General features: G+C 42.0%; 1 protein-coding gene across 3 annotated transcripts in view; it reads right to left on the bottom strand.

Moving 5' to 3' along the window:
- Window positions 1-13007: 13007 nt before the first annotated feature.
- Window positions 13008-18990, bottom strand: part of pck2 (phosphoenolpyruvate carboxykinase 2 (mitochondrial)) — a 73458-nt gene continuing 67475 nt past the window's right edge. For 2 of the 3 annotated variants that reach the window (XM_061805758.1, XM_061805760.1), the window contains one exon: window positions 13008-14091. In XM_061805758.1, the coding sequence (XP_061661742.1) occupies window positions 13619-14091 (473 nt within the window). In that variant the 3' untranslated portion in view covers window positions 13008-13618. The remainder of the gene's footprint in view (window positions 14092-18990) is intronic. The other variant, XM_061805761.1, reaches the window with a different exon arrangement.

Genomic DNA, 18990 nt, shown 5'->3' with positions numbered 1-18990 from the left:
TCCCTGCTAAAACTACTGCCCCCGCGACCTGACCCGGATATGTGGTGGAATATGGATTGATGAACATATTGTTTCCACATGTTAAACAGTACAACCCTGTAAAGTTGATGATTGATGACTGCCTGTTTGACCAGCTCACTAATTTCAAGTGCTGTTCTGTTTTAACTGGTCTTTTCCTTGATTAAATAAAGTTTAAACAAAATGAAATGGTTGCAACCAATGTTCCCTTGAATTTTTTACGTCTGAGCAAACACACTAAGGTCGTGAGCATTCCTTTTGATCACTGTGAGCAACATCAGACGTATGCACTATAGTCAGATCAGTCATCCATTGAAGTTACATGACTCAAAAGGTTCAGATTACATTCCCATCAGAACATTTTTAAGAACAATTTTGTTTTTGCAAACTTACACTGAAAATGTCAACAAAAAAATACATTATAAAACAAATACATACCAAGCCAACTATTACCTATAAATTAGAAATGTCGCTTCCAACTTTGTTTCATTTTTTTTAACCCATAATAATATCCCTGTCTGTGTTTTTGGTGTAAAACTGAATTATTGCTTGCAGAATATCTTTCGCAATGCATGCTGAAAGCTGAATGATGCTCCCAAGCAGTTTTAGGGTTAATGTTTTGTTGCCTCCTATATTTAAAGTACAGAATTAGTTTTATGGGCAATGTATCATCCGTGCTTTCATGCTCAATAAGGCTAAGGCAGGGTGGGATTTTAACATTACATAGCATCTCATCCTGCACTTTCTATTTTGGCTTCAGACCAGACCATTTTTACTCAAAAAAGAGAAAATCTTATCCAGTTTCACCACCTTTTTTTCTATTATTCACATACCCCGGTGTTTGAAATTATTAGTGTACGGGGCGGTGTCAGGTAAAGGAGGGAGTTGAGTCTGTGTGAGATCAGCTTCACTTGAACAAAATTTTGTTTACGGTTGTTGTTCACTGTTCACTCTCTGTTTCACCTTTATAGGCTGTAAATATTTTCCCAAACTTCATCAGTGGATAAGCAAGAAAACACTGTGAAATTTTTGATGAAATTCATAATACATTGAATTGAAATTTGATTTTCAAATGCGAGGAAACACGTTTAAATTTTCTGTCTAAAATAGGACATCGCAGGGACAACAAATGAATGATGCGTTTAGCATGTATTTTTTTTTTCATTGTGAGTCCTTATTTCCAAAAATATATCTAACTGATTGACTTAAAATGTAATATTTTTATGGCAAAAAATGCTTAGTTTTTTCCCATTTTATGATCGTGCTTCACAGTGTATTTTGGGAAAAGTTAAAATGTCATGGAAATCGGGCCCTAGGTAATATGCGAGGTTTCTTGGTAGTGACTGTTTTATGACTTTCCTTTGCACTTAGCCTTTTTTGGCTTACCAAGTTGAATTAAAAATCCTTCATGTTACCAGAAATTAAAAAAATGTCACAATCACATGACCACTTTTAATTCTACATGCCAAATTTTGAAGAAAAACCCCGCCATATCCAACCTGTAAACCATGTTCTCCACACATTTTGGGAGTGCCAAGATGATGGCCAACTGGCTTCAATCAATCGACACACCGCTAGAGTTTTGGGAGCATTAGTTGTGACATTTTTGATGGGGAGATGGCTGCTCTCTTCCTCATCTGCGGCCACAATTATAAAATGTTTCCCATAAAGCTCCATAAATTTCTCCTTCCTCTGTCAGAAAGATGTCAACTTTCTTTTTCTTATTTTGTAGCACTCTTTCTGCGTGTAGTCCTTAATACTCATCTGGTATGCAGTTGGGATGCCATTTGCATCAATGTATGTCAGATCTCCATCTTTCCAAGAGGACCTTCGCCTTCGGGAGAACCCAAGGGGAGGTCCAAAGATAGATGCGGCCAATTGTATATCCTCTGCTTTGGATGGAAACACAGTCACAGATAAGAGCAGTGAAATTGTTCCTGTTGCATTTATCAGTGTGTCATACAACTTTTGACCAACACACCACCACAACAAATCGCTGCATAGGAGCAGTGGGGCAGTTTGCAGATGGATATCATGACACCATGTTTTGTTGAGACTTCCCACCTTAAAATCTGTCCCTGTAAAGCTAACACAGGAGAAATTAGCCAATGCAACATTAGTAGAAAATATCAGTTTATCATTTACTGCCTTAGTTGTTGGATAAACACTTTTCCATTTCTGAGAAGTGGTGTTAGGAGTTGTTTTAGTCATTACCTCCAGGGTGCATTGTGTTGGGATTTCTGTTGGAATGACACGCATTAGTGGCCCAGGGCCCATGCATGTGATGTAACGATAGTTTACCTTGTTAGCTGCATTCTACATTAATAACAACCAGTTTTGTTTCCTATTTGTAAAAATGATAATCATAATAATGAAAAAATGTTCCTCAGGCTTTTTTGGTTAAAATACTCCCTCCATAGTTTACGTACTCTTTTGTATGGCATTCGGGTTTAAGGTAGCATTAAATTGGCAAATGGTGAGAAAAAAGTGGGGGTTTCATTTAGCATAAGCCCAAAGATGGAATCCCCAGCAATTAGACTGCCAAGGAATTGAAAAAGTGCTGAACTGATTCACTGGGAGGCACACATGGAGTCCTCCTCTCATGCCTCATGCATCCCGCATAGTTGTTTACCAAAGTTATTTGAAATGAGGTTGCGCCTCTTATGAGTGGTAGGCATAGTTGACTGAGTATAATTATTGGTTCTGTTGTTATGTATTTTTGTCAGCTTTACAGGTGTCCAAAAGTAGCATATGAACAAAAATATCATTACAGCTGTCAATGTTGCAGCCCAACATGCTATCATATTATTTAGCCATTTTGAAGTCATGTCGACTAAGTCACCCCTAAATGAGTCAAGTGTCTTTTAGATCTTCACCAGCCTTCAGGTATTTTCAGATACTATAAATCTGCACCCACCGTATGCTGGTCTTTGCTCACCTTTCCCCTTGGGTGACTCAGCTGAGATGACCTTTAACAGTGTGTATGGTGTATCCACGTGTTTCTTTCTGCTATTTTGTCCATGTCATTCAGCTCTTGCTCAGTCTATGCCAGTGTTCGGATAAAACTGCATGTACAGTTGATGTTAATTCATAAACAGACATAGGATGAATAAACAAATGACAGTAAGAAGGTTATTAAAGCACAGTAACTTGTTACTTTTTTTTTTTTTTGATGGTGTAGTGCAGGGATGTCGAACTCATTTCTCTTGAGGGCCACATTGTAGTTCGGGTTTCCCTCAGAGGGACATTTCGAGTGAAGGCAGCGTGAGATCGATTCCCGCTCAGTGATGGTGTCGACATCTGCACTGCGACTGGCTGGTGACCAGTTCGGGCTGTAGTCTGCCGCTGCCCGAAGTTAGCTGGGATTGGCTTCAGCTCTCTCTCCGAATAAATGCAGAATGGTTGCATCAGGAAAGGCATATGGCGTAAGAAAATCAAAAAGACAGTTACTGCCGCACCACCATGACGATGGCACAAAAATGGCTTTACACATCAATGCTGATAAAATTCCCAATTTGTTTCTAGTCCTATTAAATTGATGCATGTGAAATTTCCTCGTGGCACGCCATGAGAAAACATTGTTTTGTTTTTCAAGAGAAGTTAATGGATACACAGAATCCCCCAACTTTTTTTTTTTTCCATTCATTATCAATTAATAGCATTGGTATTATCTCTGGATCTGTGCAAACAACACAATCTTTTGAACACCTTTTTTGTATGTAGTTATCCAATTTGTTTTGTTATTTTATTTTATATATTTTTTTGGGGGTGGGACCATGAGTGGTTCAAACAGGTACCACTCGAACAGAAAAATGAAAATAACGGGTAGCGTTTTCATCCAACACCCAACAGTAAAATTTAACCCTTTAGTTGCCATTATGACAGTTAATTAAATTAATTAGTTAAACTAAATCTATCATTGTGTCCAAATTGCCCCTACGTGTGATTTTGAGTGCGGCTGTTTGTCTCCATGTGACCTGCAATTCGCTGGCAACCAGGTCAGGGTGTACCTTGCCTCCTGCCCGTTGACAGCTGGGATAGGCTCCAGCCCTCCCCGCCACCCTTGTGAGGATAAGTGGCTAAGAAAATGGATGGAGGGATAAATAGATGTGTAGCTTGAGGAAACTGACCACATTTTGGATGCACATTTCCTTGTGGATTATGTCGCACACAGATCAAACAAGCCCTACACAAAAAGTTTTTTGCATACAAGTTAAATCCATGGATCATGTAATGCCTTTGTACCAGGGCTACCATTCCCCCTGTTGAGACCTCAGACTTCCCATGGCTCAAGATTGCCGCCCACTTAAAAAATGTTTTTGGTAGAATTTTTTTTTTTTTTGTATCTGTGCTGACATAATTCCCATTTTGTAATGTAGTACCTTATTTTTTCCACATTTTTAGTTCTACTGGTAAGCTTTGTTGTTGCATTTTGTTTAACACATCTCAAAGTATGTCTTCATTTGTTACATGGTCAGCTAATCCCATAAAGGTTTTGGCTGCTGCTTCTTTTGCTGTTTTATCTGTAAATCCATTTCCTAAAGATTCTTTGTCTGTATTTTATGTGTGTACTGCATATTTACTTTTTCTTTTGGTAATTGAACTGCTATGAGCAAATTTTGTAGTAGCTCTGCATGTGTCACTGTGTTCCCTGTCGTTGTCGCTATTCCTCTATTTTTCCAGTGTTGTCTGTGTAGATTGTGATACCACCGTGAATACAGCAGCATTTGGTCTCAGATTGTTTAAGACTGTCCAATAAGATATTGTCTGTACAGTCCAGTCGTCCCAATCCAAACCTGGTTCTTTTTCTGTCCAATCAGGAACATTTCGTTCTACCAATACAAATTGTCCCAAACTCTCCCACTCCTGTTGTAATGACGTGTGTGGTGGTGTCCATTCCTTGTGTAGTGCATTTAGTTTGTCAGTCAGTCTTGTTCCTGTCACCACAACTGATATACAATCTGATTACAGATAATCATGATTTTTTTCTGGTGTGGGTTGTTATAAGTTTACAGTATCTTATACTACATAGTCACGTGCAATGAGTCTCTTCCTAGGTCATTTTGTGGTTGTTCAATCACGTCTTGAGCTGTTTGCAGCAAGAAATCTCCTGTTCTTGTGGGAGGTTTGTTTGGAATATCTAAGGTGTAATTATAGAGCGCTGGATTCCTATTTTGTAAGATATCTAACTGTCCTCCCAGTAATTCCTTTTTTTTCTTTTTACTTCTATTTTTCTTGTCAGAGAGGGAATTAAGCCCAGTCGTAGTTTCAGCAAGCCATCTCTTCCCAAAAAATTGTACGGGGCAAATTAAAAATGTTGCATTTTGGGAGCATTAGTTGTGACATTTTTGATGGTGAGATGGCTGCTCTCTCTCATCTGGCCACAATTATTAAATGTTTCGCATAAAGCTCCATAAATTTCTCCTTCCTCTGTCAGAAAGGTGTCAACTTTCTTTTTCTTATTTTGTAGCACTCTTTCTGCGTGTAGTGCTTGGTTAACGTAATGTTACAGGCTGCCAGTCGGTTTGTCAACCCAATGTTTTTCAATCCATTGTTTTGTAGGATTATTTGAATTTGCATGAAGAGCATTTTTTTTAATTGCCCTTGATACACACTCCCTGGAGTGTGATCTTCAGGAATGCCTCTGTTTGCTTTAATACATGCAGTCATTCCAATTATATATTCTTCAAATGGTTCATGGTTATTTTATTTTGCTCTTCCAATGGCAGAACAATTTGGGGTTTTTTTCTAACTCTCGCAGAGGTGCGCGATATTAACCCTCAAACTCCCTGCTGCTGTGAGAAAGTACTTTGCTGTCATCCAAATTTATTGTACTTCCACACCATTGATGTGGTAAGATTTAATCAAGTCTTGCGTTCCCTGGACGAATTATGTTACATCAACTTTATGAGATGTGATACCTTTTATGGACGTTTTTGCATCATCTTGAGTCCAGCCTTTTTTTTGTTGTTGGTGTTTTGTGAGTGTGTGTGTGTGTGTGTGTGTGTGTTTCTCTTATTTTATCCTGCAGGTTAACTATATATATATATATATATATATATATATATATATATATATTATATATATATATATATATATATATATTTTTTTTTTTTTTGTGTATGTTGAGCTGGCCAGCAAAGTCATATTGTGTTATCCACAAATTTAGATGTTTTGTTTTAGTAGGACATTTGCTTTCTACAAACTTCTAGTCCTTACGCATCATTATTATTATTTTTTTTTCCAGATGCTGTGTTTCAACTATTTTGCTATTTATCAACTTTTGCTATTTGTTTTTCCCCTGTTGGAGTCAGTGGTTCACCTCGGGTACCTACCCTGAACAGGGTGACAATTACGTTCCGTTTGAGGTAATTCTCAAGCTTCTACCACAAGTGGCGAGGAATTCTTACCTCTGCATCCTCAAACAGTTGTCACTCAATTTCCTGTTCAAATGAGGTATCGAACCTCCACTCACACTTTTACACATGCACACGGTTCACGGAGCTCACGTACAGGACACACCTTGCCCTTTTCTCTGTTTTATAGACTAATTAGTCTACTCGATAGTGACGAGTATTCTTGAGGTTTGGTTCTGCCGCAGTCACCCAGACGCGCATTCACTCATTCCTCATGAGTGTGGGAGTTTCCTACTCACCAGAGATGTCTTCACTTCCTTGGGCTTCTCGTCAACCCTCAGCCTCCAGGCGCAAAGTCGAGGCCCAGTCCTGGAAAGGGTCTCAAGAGCCGTGGCCACGGTCTTTGCCTGGACGTCGACTCGGCCCCTGGAAACCTCAGGTATCTTGAGATCCGGCTCGAAGGACCAAGTAAATGTCAGGTTCACCAATCAGACATTCATTAAACAGGACAAAGAAGGAAGCAAAGACACCAGTTCAAGTCTCGCGAGGAGAGAGGAGAGGAACTGTCTTGTACAATTCACCACTGCACTCTCTGATTATCCTCTCCTCAGCACCTCAATTTATTTAGTTTTAAGATGCCCCTTATTTACATGGATGTTACAAAAAGGAGACGACAAGCAAAACAGTTTGAAACAAGATGTACAAGTTTGTTCATGTGCGTGTGCATGTGTGGAAGATTGCTGAATACATGTGTGGTCATCATTTCTTTAACAGGCAGTAGTTCTAACAGTTCTGATGATTAGATGTTTTTGTTCTTGCTCTCTCCTGCTCGGAGGCTGCCACGTTATCTAGGGCAGAGCAAAGCATTTCTTTATTGGAAGCAAATGTATGATAATTATGATCACAATTATTCCTACACTGTGCCAAGGTGGAATTTTAACAATTGACACCATCTCATCCTGTATTTTCTACATTGGCTTCAGATCCAACTTTTTTTTACCCAAAAAAGAGAAAATCTCATCCAGTTTCACCACTTTTTCTATTATTCACATATCCCGACATTCATTAAAGCAACAGCAATTCTTTTTTTGTAAACACAAGCAGCATGTCAAACTTTCTTTGCTCTACATTGCCCAGAATGTGTGGGTGGACGGTGTTTGCAATGAGTGTACACCTTTAAGATGGGGGGGGGTCAGGTAAACGAGCAGGAGACCGTGTGCTTTCGTGTAAAAAAAAAAAAAAAAGTCTGGCTGTGGTTCACTGCGCTGGATTTGTTTTCATGAGCACTGAGAATGTCTGTATTTCTACTCGTAACAAATAGTACGCGTGTGATTTTTCATGATCGTTTGTGTAGATTTGCGAGTGCGATGGCGTGCTCGTCAAAGGTGAGTGACTGCGTCAGCCTGTTCACTGCGCTAGATCTGTTTTCCTCCGTGCTGAGAGTGTGCGCAGTTGTGCAGCTTAGAGGGAACATTGGTTTGCAACAGGAGGTGGCACGGTGGCGCCGCTGGAAAGCGTTGGCCTCACAGTTCTGAGGACCTGGGTTCACTCCCAGCCCTCCTTGTATGAAGTTTGGATGTTCTCCTCGTGCCTGTGTGGGTTTTTTTCCGGGTACTCTGGTTTCCTCCCACATCACAAAAACATGCAACATTAATTGGGCACTCTAAATTGCCTATAGGTGTGATTATGAGTGCGGCTGTTTGTTTCTATGTGCCCTGCGATTGGCTGGGAACCAATTCAGGGTGTATCCTACCTCCTGCCCGTTGACAACTGGGATAGGTTCCAGCACTCGCACTCCCGTGACCCTTGTGGGGATAAGCGGCTAAGAAAATGGATGGATTGCACAAGGATGCACTACCTCTTCTATTTGCAGTGATGAATGTCCTCCGCATTTTCCCGGAATTCCGATTTTCTAATTTTTGTGAAAATTTCTTCGGGCCGAAAGGGCATGTTCAGAGCTGCTTCACGTACTGGGAGCGCATTTACGTCGAAAGTCATCAACATCATGCAACAGCCATGTCAAAGGAAATTCAGTTATGCCAGGGGTGCTCATTGCATCAATCGCGAAGCAGTGTGACGGTTTAAAAAAAAAAAAAAAAAAGATATTAGACTATCATCCACCTCGTCGCTTGATTCAGGTGTGGCCAATACGTCAAGCACATGCACATAAAGGCATGTTCTAGCAAGCCGGCCACCTATTTACGGCAATTGTGGCGATGGGTGCTCCCCCAGCCCCTCCCACAACAACACCTCACGTTTGGCGACAGGAATGTTTGTTACAATGTATCGCTAGCTTGTTGCCACGAACGCCGATTATGTCGAACTAAACTTTCAGCATTTTCAAAACATTGCGGGTATAGACCATTCATGTTTATTCCTTGAAAGGCCAGTGCATTTAAGTTTTCTTCAGATAATGTTTGTCAGAACAATAATTTTTATTGATTAAATTCTGTTTTATATCATGTTCTACTAATATCAGTTGAAATTATAAATAATAATTTCTGAGTTTTAAATTTTAGTTTTCTATTTTAGTTATGTATTTGTTTATTTTATTTTTAATTTACAGTTATGTTATATGAATCCAGTAAGTTATTTAAAGGCCATCCCTAATCACACATGCAACTTTATCTCCGAGTATGAAAGGGAACTAATGCAGCCCTATGGGGGCACAAACAGTGCAATCTGTAGGCCGGTCCCAAGCCCGGATAAATGCAGAGGGTTGCGTCAGGAAGGGCATCCGGCGTAAAAACTGTGCCAAACAAATATGAGCGTTCATCTAAAGAATCCCACACCAGATCGGTCGTGGCCCAGGTTAACAACGCCCGCCCCCGGCATGCTCACCTGCAGGGCGTCGGTGGAAATTCAGCTACTGTGGGTCAAAGACAAAGAAGAGGAAGAAACCGGATCCATCGTCAGAAGAAAAAGAGGAATGCACAGAGCCTAAAACTGAGTGTAGGGACTTTGAATGTTGGGACTATGACAGGAAAAGCTCACGAGTTGGTTGACATGATGATGAGGAGAAAGGTTGATATTCTGTGCATCCAAGAGAGCAGGTGGAAAGGGAGTAAGGCTAGAAGTTTAGGAGCAGGGTTTAAATTATTCTACCACGGAGTAGATGGGAATAGAAATGGAGTAGTGGTCATTTTAAAGGCTAGCTAAGAATGTCTTGGAGGGGAAAAGAGTATCAGATCGAGTGATGAGACTAAAACTTGAAATTGAGGGTGTTATGTATAATGTGGTTCGCGGCTATGCCCCACAGGTAGGATGTGACCTAGAGTTGAAAGAGAAATTCTGGAAGGAACTAGATGAAGTAGTTCTGAGCATCCCAGACAGCGAAAGAGTTGTGATTGGTGCAGATTGTAATGGACACATTGGTAAAGAAAACAGGGGCGTTGAAGAAGTGATGGGTAAGTACGGCATCCAGGAAAGGAACTTTGAGGGACAGATGGTGGTGGACTTTGCAAAAAGGATTGAGATGTAGTGAACATTTATTTCTAGAAGCGGGAGGAACATATAGTTACCTACAAGAGCGGAGGTAGAAGCACACAGGTGGATTATATTTTGTGCAGACGATGTAATCTGAAGGAGGACACTGACTGTAAAGTAGTGGTAGGGGAGAGTGTAGCTCGACAGCATTGGATGGTAGTGTGTAGGATGACTTGTGGTGGGTAGGAAGATTAAGAAGACAAATGTAGAGCAGAGAACCATGTGGTGGAAGCTGAGAAAGAAAGAATGTTATACGGCATTTCGGAATGAGGTGAGACAAGCTCTCGATGGACAGCAGAAGCTCCTAGACGACTGGGCTACGACAGCCAAGGTAAACAGTGAGACAGGCAGGAGAGTACTTGGTGTGTCTTCTGGTAAGAAAGGGGAGAAGGAGACTTGGTGGTGGAACCCCAAAATACAGGGAGTCATACAAGGAAAGAGATTCGTGAAGAAGAAGTGGGATACTGAGAGGACTGAGGAGAGGCGAAAGGAGTACATCGAGATGCGACGTAGGGCAAAGGGAGAGGTGGCAAAGGCTAAACAAGAGGCATATGAAGACATGTACACCAGGTTGGACACGAAAGAAGGAGAAAAGGATCTCTACAAGTTGGCCAGACAGAGGGATAGAGATGGGAAGGATGTGCAGCAGGTAAGGGTGATTAAGGATAGAGATGGAAATGTGTTGACTGGTGCCAGTAGTGTGCCAAGTAGTCAGAAAGAGTGCTAAATAGATGGAAAGAATACTTTGAGAAGTTGATGAATGAAGAAAATGAGAGAGAAGGAAGAGTTAAGAGGCAAGTGTGAAGGACCAGGAAGTGGCAATGATTACTCAGGGGGAAGTCAGAAAGGCACTACAAAGGATGAAAAATGGAAAGGCAGTTGGTCCTGATGACATACCGGTAGAGGTATGGAAGCAATCTGGAGATATGGCTGTGGAGTTTTTGAACAACTTATTCAACAGAATACTAGCAGGCGAAAAGATCCCTGAAGAATGAAGGAAAAGTGTTCGAGTTCCCATTTTTAAGAACAAAGGGGATGTTCAGAGCTGTGGGAACTATAGAGGAATAAAGTTGATGAGCCACACAATGAAGTTATGGGAAAGAGTTGTGGAGGCTAGACTCAGGACAGAAGTAAGTATCTGCGAGCAACAGTATGGTTTCATGCCTAGAAAGAGTACCACAGATGGATTATTTGCCTCGAGGATGCTTGTGGAAAAGTACAGAGAAGGTCAGAAGGAGCTACATTGAGTCTTTGAGGATCTAGAGAAAGCCAATGACAGTACCAAGAGAGGAACTGTGGTACTGCATGCGTAAGTCTGGTGTGGCAGAGAAGTATGTTAAAATAGTACAGGACATGTACGATGGCAGCAGAACAATGGTGAGGTGTGCCTTAGGTGTGACAGAGGAATTTAAGGTGGAGGTGGGACTGCATCAGGTATCAGCTCTGAGCCCCTTCCTGTTTGCAGTGGTAATGGATAGGCTGACAGATGAGGTTAGACTGGAATCCCCTTGGACCATGATGTTCGCAGATGATATTGTCATATGCAGTGAAAGCAGGGAGCATGCAGAGGAACAATTAGAAAGATGGAGACATGCACTGGAAAGGAGAGGAATGAAGATTAGCCGAAGTAAAACAGAATAGATGTGCGTGAATGAGAAAAGTGGAGGGGGAAGAGTGAGGCTACAGGGAGAAGAGATAGCGAGGGTGGAGGACTTCAAATACTTGGGGTCAACAATCCAGAGCAATGGTTAGTGAAGAAACAGGTCCAAGCAGGTTAGAACAGCTGGCGTAAGGTGTCTGGTGTGTTATGTGACAGAAGAGTCTCTGCTAGGATGAAGGGCAAAGTTTACAAAACAGTGGTGAGGCCGGCCATGATGTATGGATTAGAGACGGTGGCACTGAAGAAACAACAGGAAGCAGAACTGGAGGTGGCAGAAATGAAGATGTTGAGGTTCTCGCTCGGCGTGAGCAGGTTGGAAAAGATTAGAAATGAGCTCATTAGAGGGAGAGCCATAGTTGGATGTTTTGGAGACAAGATTCGAGAGAGCAGACTTCAATTGTTTGGACATGTTCAGAGGCGAGAGAGTGAGTATATTGGTAGAAGGATGCTGAGGATGGAGCTGCCAGGCAAAAGGGCGAGAGGAAGACCAAAGAGAAGGTTTATGGATGTGGTGAGGGAAGACATGAGGGCAGTTGGGGTTAGAGAGGAAGATGCAGGAGATAGGCTAAGATGGCAAAAGATGACACGCTGTGGCAATCCCTAACGGGACAAGCCGAAAGGAAAAGAAGAAGAAGAAAGTATTAAAGGGAACTCGTTATACTATTAGTTTTATTAGATCTATATCTAAGATAGTGAGCAATGTGGTCGAGTGTATCAGTACAACGCGACGTAACAAGTTTGAGACTTAAATTTTAATAGTAATTATTACAGATCAACTTCTTTAACATGTTTTGCTTTACGGTGTAGAAATTCTAGGATATATTTTCGTGTATATTCTAAATCTATACTATATGTGTAATGTGGGGAAAAGGACAATTTTAGATTTTTTTTTTACTGAATAGTTCACTTAATTCATTTGTCTTGAGATAAGATGCCATATTTTAAGCACATTTTAATTACAAATGTGATTTTGTGCTATCTAGTGATAGAGGGATGGGGGGGGGGGTCTAGGTTTGGCCCTTGGGCAACTTCTGCCGAATTTTTTGGGGGTCAGGACTTAGAAATTTTACTTTCAATTTTTGTCTGAATTTTGTTCACAGATATCGCCAGAATGCACCACAGCCATCCATTTTTTTCAAACATTTCCTGGGGTAGCATGCCCCCGGACCCCCCTCGCAGGACTTCAAACCTTCAGTGGTCGCATTTCTATTTTCAGGAATTTTCACGAATATCCATTTTCATCTCTATATTTGAAATGTGGCTGTGTTCTGCAAAAACATCAGAGGGAGTCCACCTGCCACCATTACAATTAAGTGCCCCAAACCAAGAACACATGCATGGGCTTTACAGAAATATTTCCTTTACTAAAATGACAGACAGAAAAAGCTATTTGCCAAACTTATTGATCAAGTGAGAGAAAGAGAAAACTCAAGTCTTTTGGGGTTTACTACTGTCAGGTGTGCCGAGGATAAATGTTCATGAACATCCATGTTTGTGACAATAAAGGATGATTGATTCTTCATTTAAATTTTTTTTTATTTTGACTCACTTCATTCTATATATTTCTACACAACAATCAATAAAAGGCACTTCAAGAACATAATTTAATTGCACTGTATTGTGTAAAAAAAAAAAAATGTTTGCACACAAGTTTTTAAAATACCTGAAAAACAACATATCACAGTTATACATATTCAGCATTTCCATTACTTTAAAATTCAAGTCACGTGAAATTATACAAATAAAATCAATGAAAGTTAATGCTGCATAAGGATTCTGTGTGTAGGGCAGATACCAGTTGTTGGAATTAAAGGATATTTTTGAAAAGCTGATTTAACATTTTAAAAAAGGTACTGTAGAGCACCAACGGGACCCTGCTCAAGATAAGCAGTATATAAAATAGATGTTTGTTTTTTTTTTTCCCATCTTGTCCATCTTGTAAACTTTTGCATGCATTGTTTAATTAGCTTTTCCTGTTATATGCCCCTGAAGTGACATTCCTCCATGAATGAAGTTGAGCATGAGCCACTGGTTGGGTTTTCACACACACAAACTGCTAAATTTGGTTTCAAACTCTGATTACACCCTACTTGCAACATTATTGGCCGTGAACCCTGTCCTCCAGAGCCTTCAGTTCAGCCTCCACCTTTGCAGGCAGGTCAGTGCCTACCTGCTGGCTGAAGTACACTCTCAGCTCCTTGGTCTCGTTCTGCCAGAAGTGCTTGGGCACGTCGAACAAGGCGCCCATGTCCACGTTTCCACCAAGCCCCTGGGTGTTGATGGCATCAACTTCTGGCAACCAACCGATGACACTTTTTTTGGCCGCTTCGTTGTTATGCTCCCGGCCACACCGCTTGAAGATCCACTCAAGTACCCGTGCATTTTCACCAAAGCCCGGCCAGAGGAAGGAACCACTGGTTGGGTCCTTCCGGAACCAGTTGACATGAAAGATCTTGGGCAGATGAGTTGGGGCCTTTCGGGTCTCCATGCTTAACCAGTGAGCGAGATAGTCGCCAAAATTGTAGCCAAAAAATGGACGCATGGCGAAAGGATCGTGCATGATCACCTTTCCTGAAAGAATAGAATTTAAAAATATGTAAAAATAAATTCAGAGACAAATTCCTTTGTTGTTGCATGCTTGGCCATTAAATCTGACTGTGATTTGCTCTACATTTATTGTTTCAGAACCATAAACTGTGATTAATTAATTGCAGTACAATTAAAGGACCATGAGTTGTATTTTTTTTTTATTATAATAAACTGATTTGATGAAAAAAATAGATCTGCAAATTCCCTGTCTCATCGGTCCATTTTAAAAATGAAAGGTGGGTGTTGCACACAAGCATTAGCTCGATGGACTTTGGATAACAAGGCAAAATTTGAACTTCAAATCTGCTTTGACTGCACAGACTGGAATATCTTTGAAAATTCACCGAGCGGCCAAGATGAATTTGGGGATATTGTTACTGCGTATGTCAGTTGCTGTGAGGAGGTTTGTGTACCAGCAAAAGTTTTCGCACGTTCAATAACAACAAACCGTGGTTTACACCCAGACTTGGGCAACTCCACGACGCTCAAGGGGTCGCATATCGTTCGTGGGGTTGGGGCCCTCTACAATCACCCTAGAAACCAGCTGACTAAAGAAAGTAAGATTGCAAAGAGGGACTATGCAGCAAAACTGGAAAAACTTCTCCAAAACTTCCTGCCACGGATTATGATTGCTCTCTAATTAAAAGCGACAATCCCCCCATGAAGACAATAATAGCGGGCAAGCTGACATCCTGAACAGTTTTTACTGCGGTTTTGAAAACACCCACCAAGTCGCACCACTGTTCAATTCAAGAACTTCAACATCTCCAACTCCACCGATTGACATCCATGAAAGGTACGTGAAGCAGCTCTTCAAACAACAAAAGATCAACAAATCGAGCCCAGACCTTGTGTGTCCCCAACCTGCCTCAAAGTTTGCACAGACCAACTTGCTTCGGTCTTCAGAAAGATCTTCAACAGATCACGAGAACTGTGAAGTAACAACCTACTTCAAACGCTCCACCATCGTTCCGGTCTCCCAAAAAGCAGCAGTCTAAGGTCTTAATGACTACAGGCCTGTTGCCTTGACATCTGTGGTCATGAAGTCCTTTGAACACCTTGTGCTGGACCACCTCAAGAGCTTCACACGTCCCCAGCTGGACCCATTGCAGTTTCCCAATCGAGCTAACAAATCTGCGGATGATGCAATCATCATGGGTCTGCACTTCATCCTTGTACATCTTAACAGCGAGGGAAGTACGTGAGGATCCTGTTCGTGGACTTCAGCTCTGTTTAACACCATCATCCCTGAACTCCTCTCCTCCAGGCTTCTCCAGCTCAGGGTCTTGCCTGTCATCTGCCAGTGGATCTACAACTTCCTGATGCGCAGGACACAGAAGGTGAGGCTGGGGGAGATCACCTCATCCACGTGCACTATCAGCACTGGGGCACCCCGAGGCTGTGTCCTCTCCCCGCTGCTCTTCTCACTAAACACAAACGACTGCACCTCAAGGCACCCGGCTGTCAAACTCCAGAAGTTCACAGATGACACCACAGTCTGACAGTTCCCGTCGATACGAGTCTGCATATCGACAGGAAGTGATGAGACAGGAGCTTTGGTGTGGCCAACACAACCTGGTGTTGAACACTCTAAAGACTTTGGAAATGATAGTGGACTTAAGGAGGCATCCTTCACCACAGATACCCCTCACGCTGTCCAACTGTCTTGTGTCAACCATCGAGATATTCAAAGTCTTGGGAATTACAGTCTCACAGGACCTGAAATGGGAGGCGAACATCAACTCCATCCTCAAAAAAGCCCAGCAAAGGATGTACTTCTTGCGGCTTTCGAGGAAGCACAACCTGTCACAAGAGCTGCTAAGACAGTTCTACACAGCAGTTATCAAATCAATACAGTCTGGTTTGGGGCTGCCACAAAGACAGACAAACTCCGGCTGCAACAGACAATCAAAACCGCTGAACGGATTGTTGGCACCACCCTACCCACCATTGAAGACTTGCATGCCGCTCGAACGAGGGCTGGCAGGATCCTTTCAGAACATTCTCAACCCCGGCGACCAGGGTTGGCGCTACCGATCAATTCATATCAAAACTAGCAGACATTTAAACATTTTTTTGCCCTCTTGCATTTAAGTCATTACATTCTTGATCATCCATCCATCCATTTTCGCTTATCCTCACGAGGGTCACGTGAAGTAATGGAGGCTATCCCAACTGTCAACGGGCAAGAGGCGGGGTACACCGTGAACTGGTTGCCAGCCAATCACAGGGCACATGGTGACAAACAGCCGCACTCACAATCATACCTAGGGGCAATTTAGAGTGTCCAGTTAATGCTGCGTGTTTTTTGGGATGTGGGAGGAAACCGGATTACCCAGAGGAACCCCATGCAGGCACAGGGAGAACATGCAAACTCCACACAGATGGGTCCGGGATTGAATCCGGGACCTAAGAACTGTGAGGCCAACGCTTTACCAGCTGACCCACCATGCCGCCTCATTCTTGATCAGCGAACTGTATATTTTCTGCCTTGCGCCGTTAATGGGACACAACCTCACATCCTGCTGCTCTTCCAATGATTTGTTTGTTCTTCTCAGTACTCAACATGAATGTCTTACCAGAGCGACACCGACTGCTGGAGAGAAATTCCTAGTGTTGTTGGATACTTGGCCATTAAAGCTGATTCTGTTTCTGATTATGTTTATGTGGTAACAAGAACATCCTCGCACCATGGTCATAAGTGAGGATAAGCACTACAGAAAATGCATAGATTAATTTGTTTATTTGGCCGTTAGGTCAAGCAGAATGGAGGATCAGTATCCCTTTGATCAAACAACTGTTTTACTCTTTTACAGTGGCGTGTTAAACTGCCGCTGTGATTTCTTAGTATTATAATGGATAGTTATCGACAATCAACTCAGTCGAAAACAACAATGTTTCTATAAGGGATTGAGAACAGAAGAAGACAACAAAAGACATAGTACTACTTGTATACAGTATCTCGAAAACAATATCACAATAAATACAAGTGTTTTAGGGGCCAGTAGTGGTACACCCTGTGAGGACAAGGACAGGAGAGCAAGCATGCTGGACAGGGGACAACCCTCTGCATTAATGCTGGACAACTGTTCTGAATGCTAGAAGATTGCATACTTGCACAACTTTGCACAACTGTGAATTCTTATAATAAATAAAAAATCTTTTGTTCTTCATACTCAACATGTATGTCTTAATAGGGCAGCACAACTACCGGAGACAAATTCCTTGTGTGTTGTTACATACTGAGCCAATAGCACTGATTCTGAACAACAAACTGTCCGACTGAAGTGTGGTGGGAATGGCTATGTAGATTGTAAATTTATGTAAGATGTGAGTGAAGGGATACACAAGTAATTTGCATATACATGAGTTATTTGTTGTAACAAGTGAGAGCCCCCGCACCCAGCGAAAAACTACCACGGGTGTGTGCCTGAATAACACCGTTTCACATGCAGGGTGACCGACAGAAGTATACTGTAGAGTGGTTCAGCTAATTACGAAATTAATCTGTTCCGGAAGTTATTTTGCAATGTGAATTTTTGTGAGTAGAAGCTCATTTTACATGTAAATCGGATAATCCGTTCCAAGCCCCCTGATCCCTATCCTCTTCTTCTTCTTTTCCTTTGAGCTTGCCCTGTGAGGGGTCGGCACAGCATGTCATCTTTTTCCATCCAAGACGATCTCGTGCATCTTCTTCTCTAACACCCACTGTCCTCAACCTTTTCTTTGGTCTCCCTCTTGCTCTTTTGCCTGGCAGCTCCATCCTCAGCACGCTTCTACCAATATACTCAGTCTCTCGCCTCTGCACATGTCCAAACCATTTAAGTTTACTCTCTCTAACTTTGTCTCCAAAACATCCAACTTTGTCTGTCCCTAGAATGAGCTCATTTCTAATCCTATCCAACCTTCTTTCTAATACCCGATCCCTCACCTCACCCCCACCAAAAATAAGTATTCAAAGTACATAACGTAAATAATAATGAAAAAATGTATGTTCACCTTCACCTTTGGCGTTGGGCGACTATGCGAAGAGAAGGCTGGGTGACAAGCAAAACGCATCATGGGGGATGGAGCAGGAGGCAAACTTTGACACCCGAGAGAAAATATACTGTATGTAAGAATATACGCATACACACAACTTATTTCCACTAATGTTTTTTGGGGCCCATGGTGAAGAAAGATGAATAAACTTGCAAAAAAACATAAATGAAAAAGTTGTACTTTTCAAATGTGCGTTAGCTTGCGACAGCATTTGACAGCACAAGCATGATTAGGTGATAATCCAAGGGAAGCAAAAAGCATCATGGGTAAAGATTGATGTCCCTCCTACCCAGTCGGATGCCAGGAAGATGCTACAACAATAGCCAATGGGAGAGCAGCTCTATCGTGCCACACAAACCAAGATACATGGTTTACGGGAATTCAGTCCCCATTTTGTATCCCTTATTTCGTTCGTAACTAGAGACAATATTTTTCCGAGGAAGAATTTCTTAACCTGAAATTTTTGTTACTTGAGACGTTCGTAAGTAGAGGTACCACTATAACTGTTGTGTCTGCACGTCTGAGGCTGAGGACCAAACCCAATCAATTGAGGGACAGGATCGGGCCCAGGGGACACCTGAGTGCAGCCTGGCAGACGGGACACATCCCACATCGAGGGACCAAGGGCGGTCCACCAGCCCCACCAAGGCGACACAACAATCAAGCACCTGGAGTCTGCAGCCTTTAAGGTCCTGGACTGCCAGTCATTGGCTCTACCCCCCCCCATATAAAATCTGGAGAGGCCAATGAATCGGTGGCTGGGCTGCCAGGCACTGCTACCTAAAGCCAATTTCCCCCATCCTATCCCTAATACTAAACAAATGGGAATGAGTGTGTGTG

Source organism: Syngnathoides biaculeatus, chromosome 19 (genome assembly GCF_019802595.1).
Source record: "Syngnathoides biaculeatus isolate LvHL_M chromosome 19, ASM1980259v1, whole genome shotgun sequence".
NCBI lineage: Eukaryota > Metazoa > Chordata > Actinopteri > Syngnathiformes > Syngnathidae > Syngnathoides > Syngnathoides biaculeatus.
The sequence above is the reverse complement of the archived record's forward strand: the minus strand, read 5'-3'. Positions and strand labels throughout refer to the sequence as shown.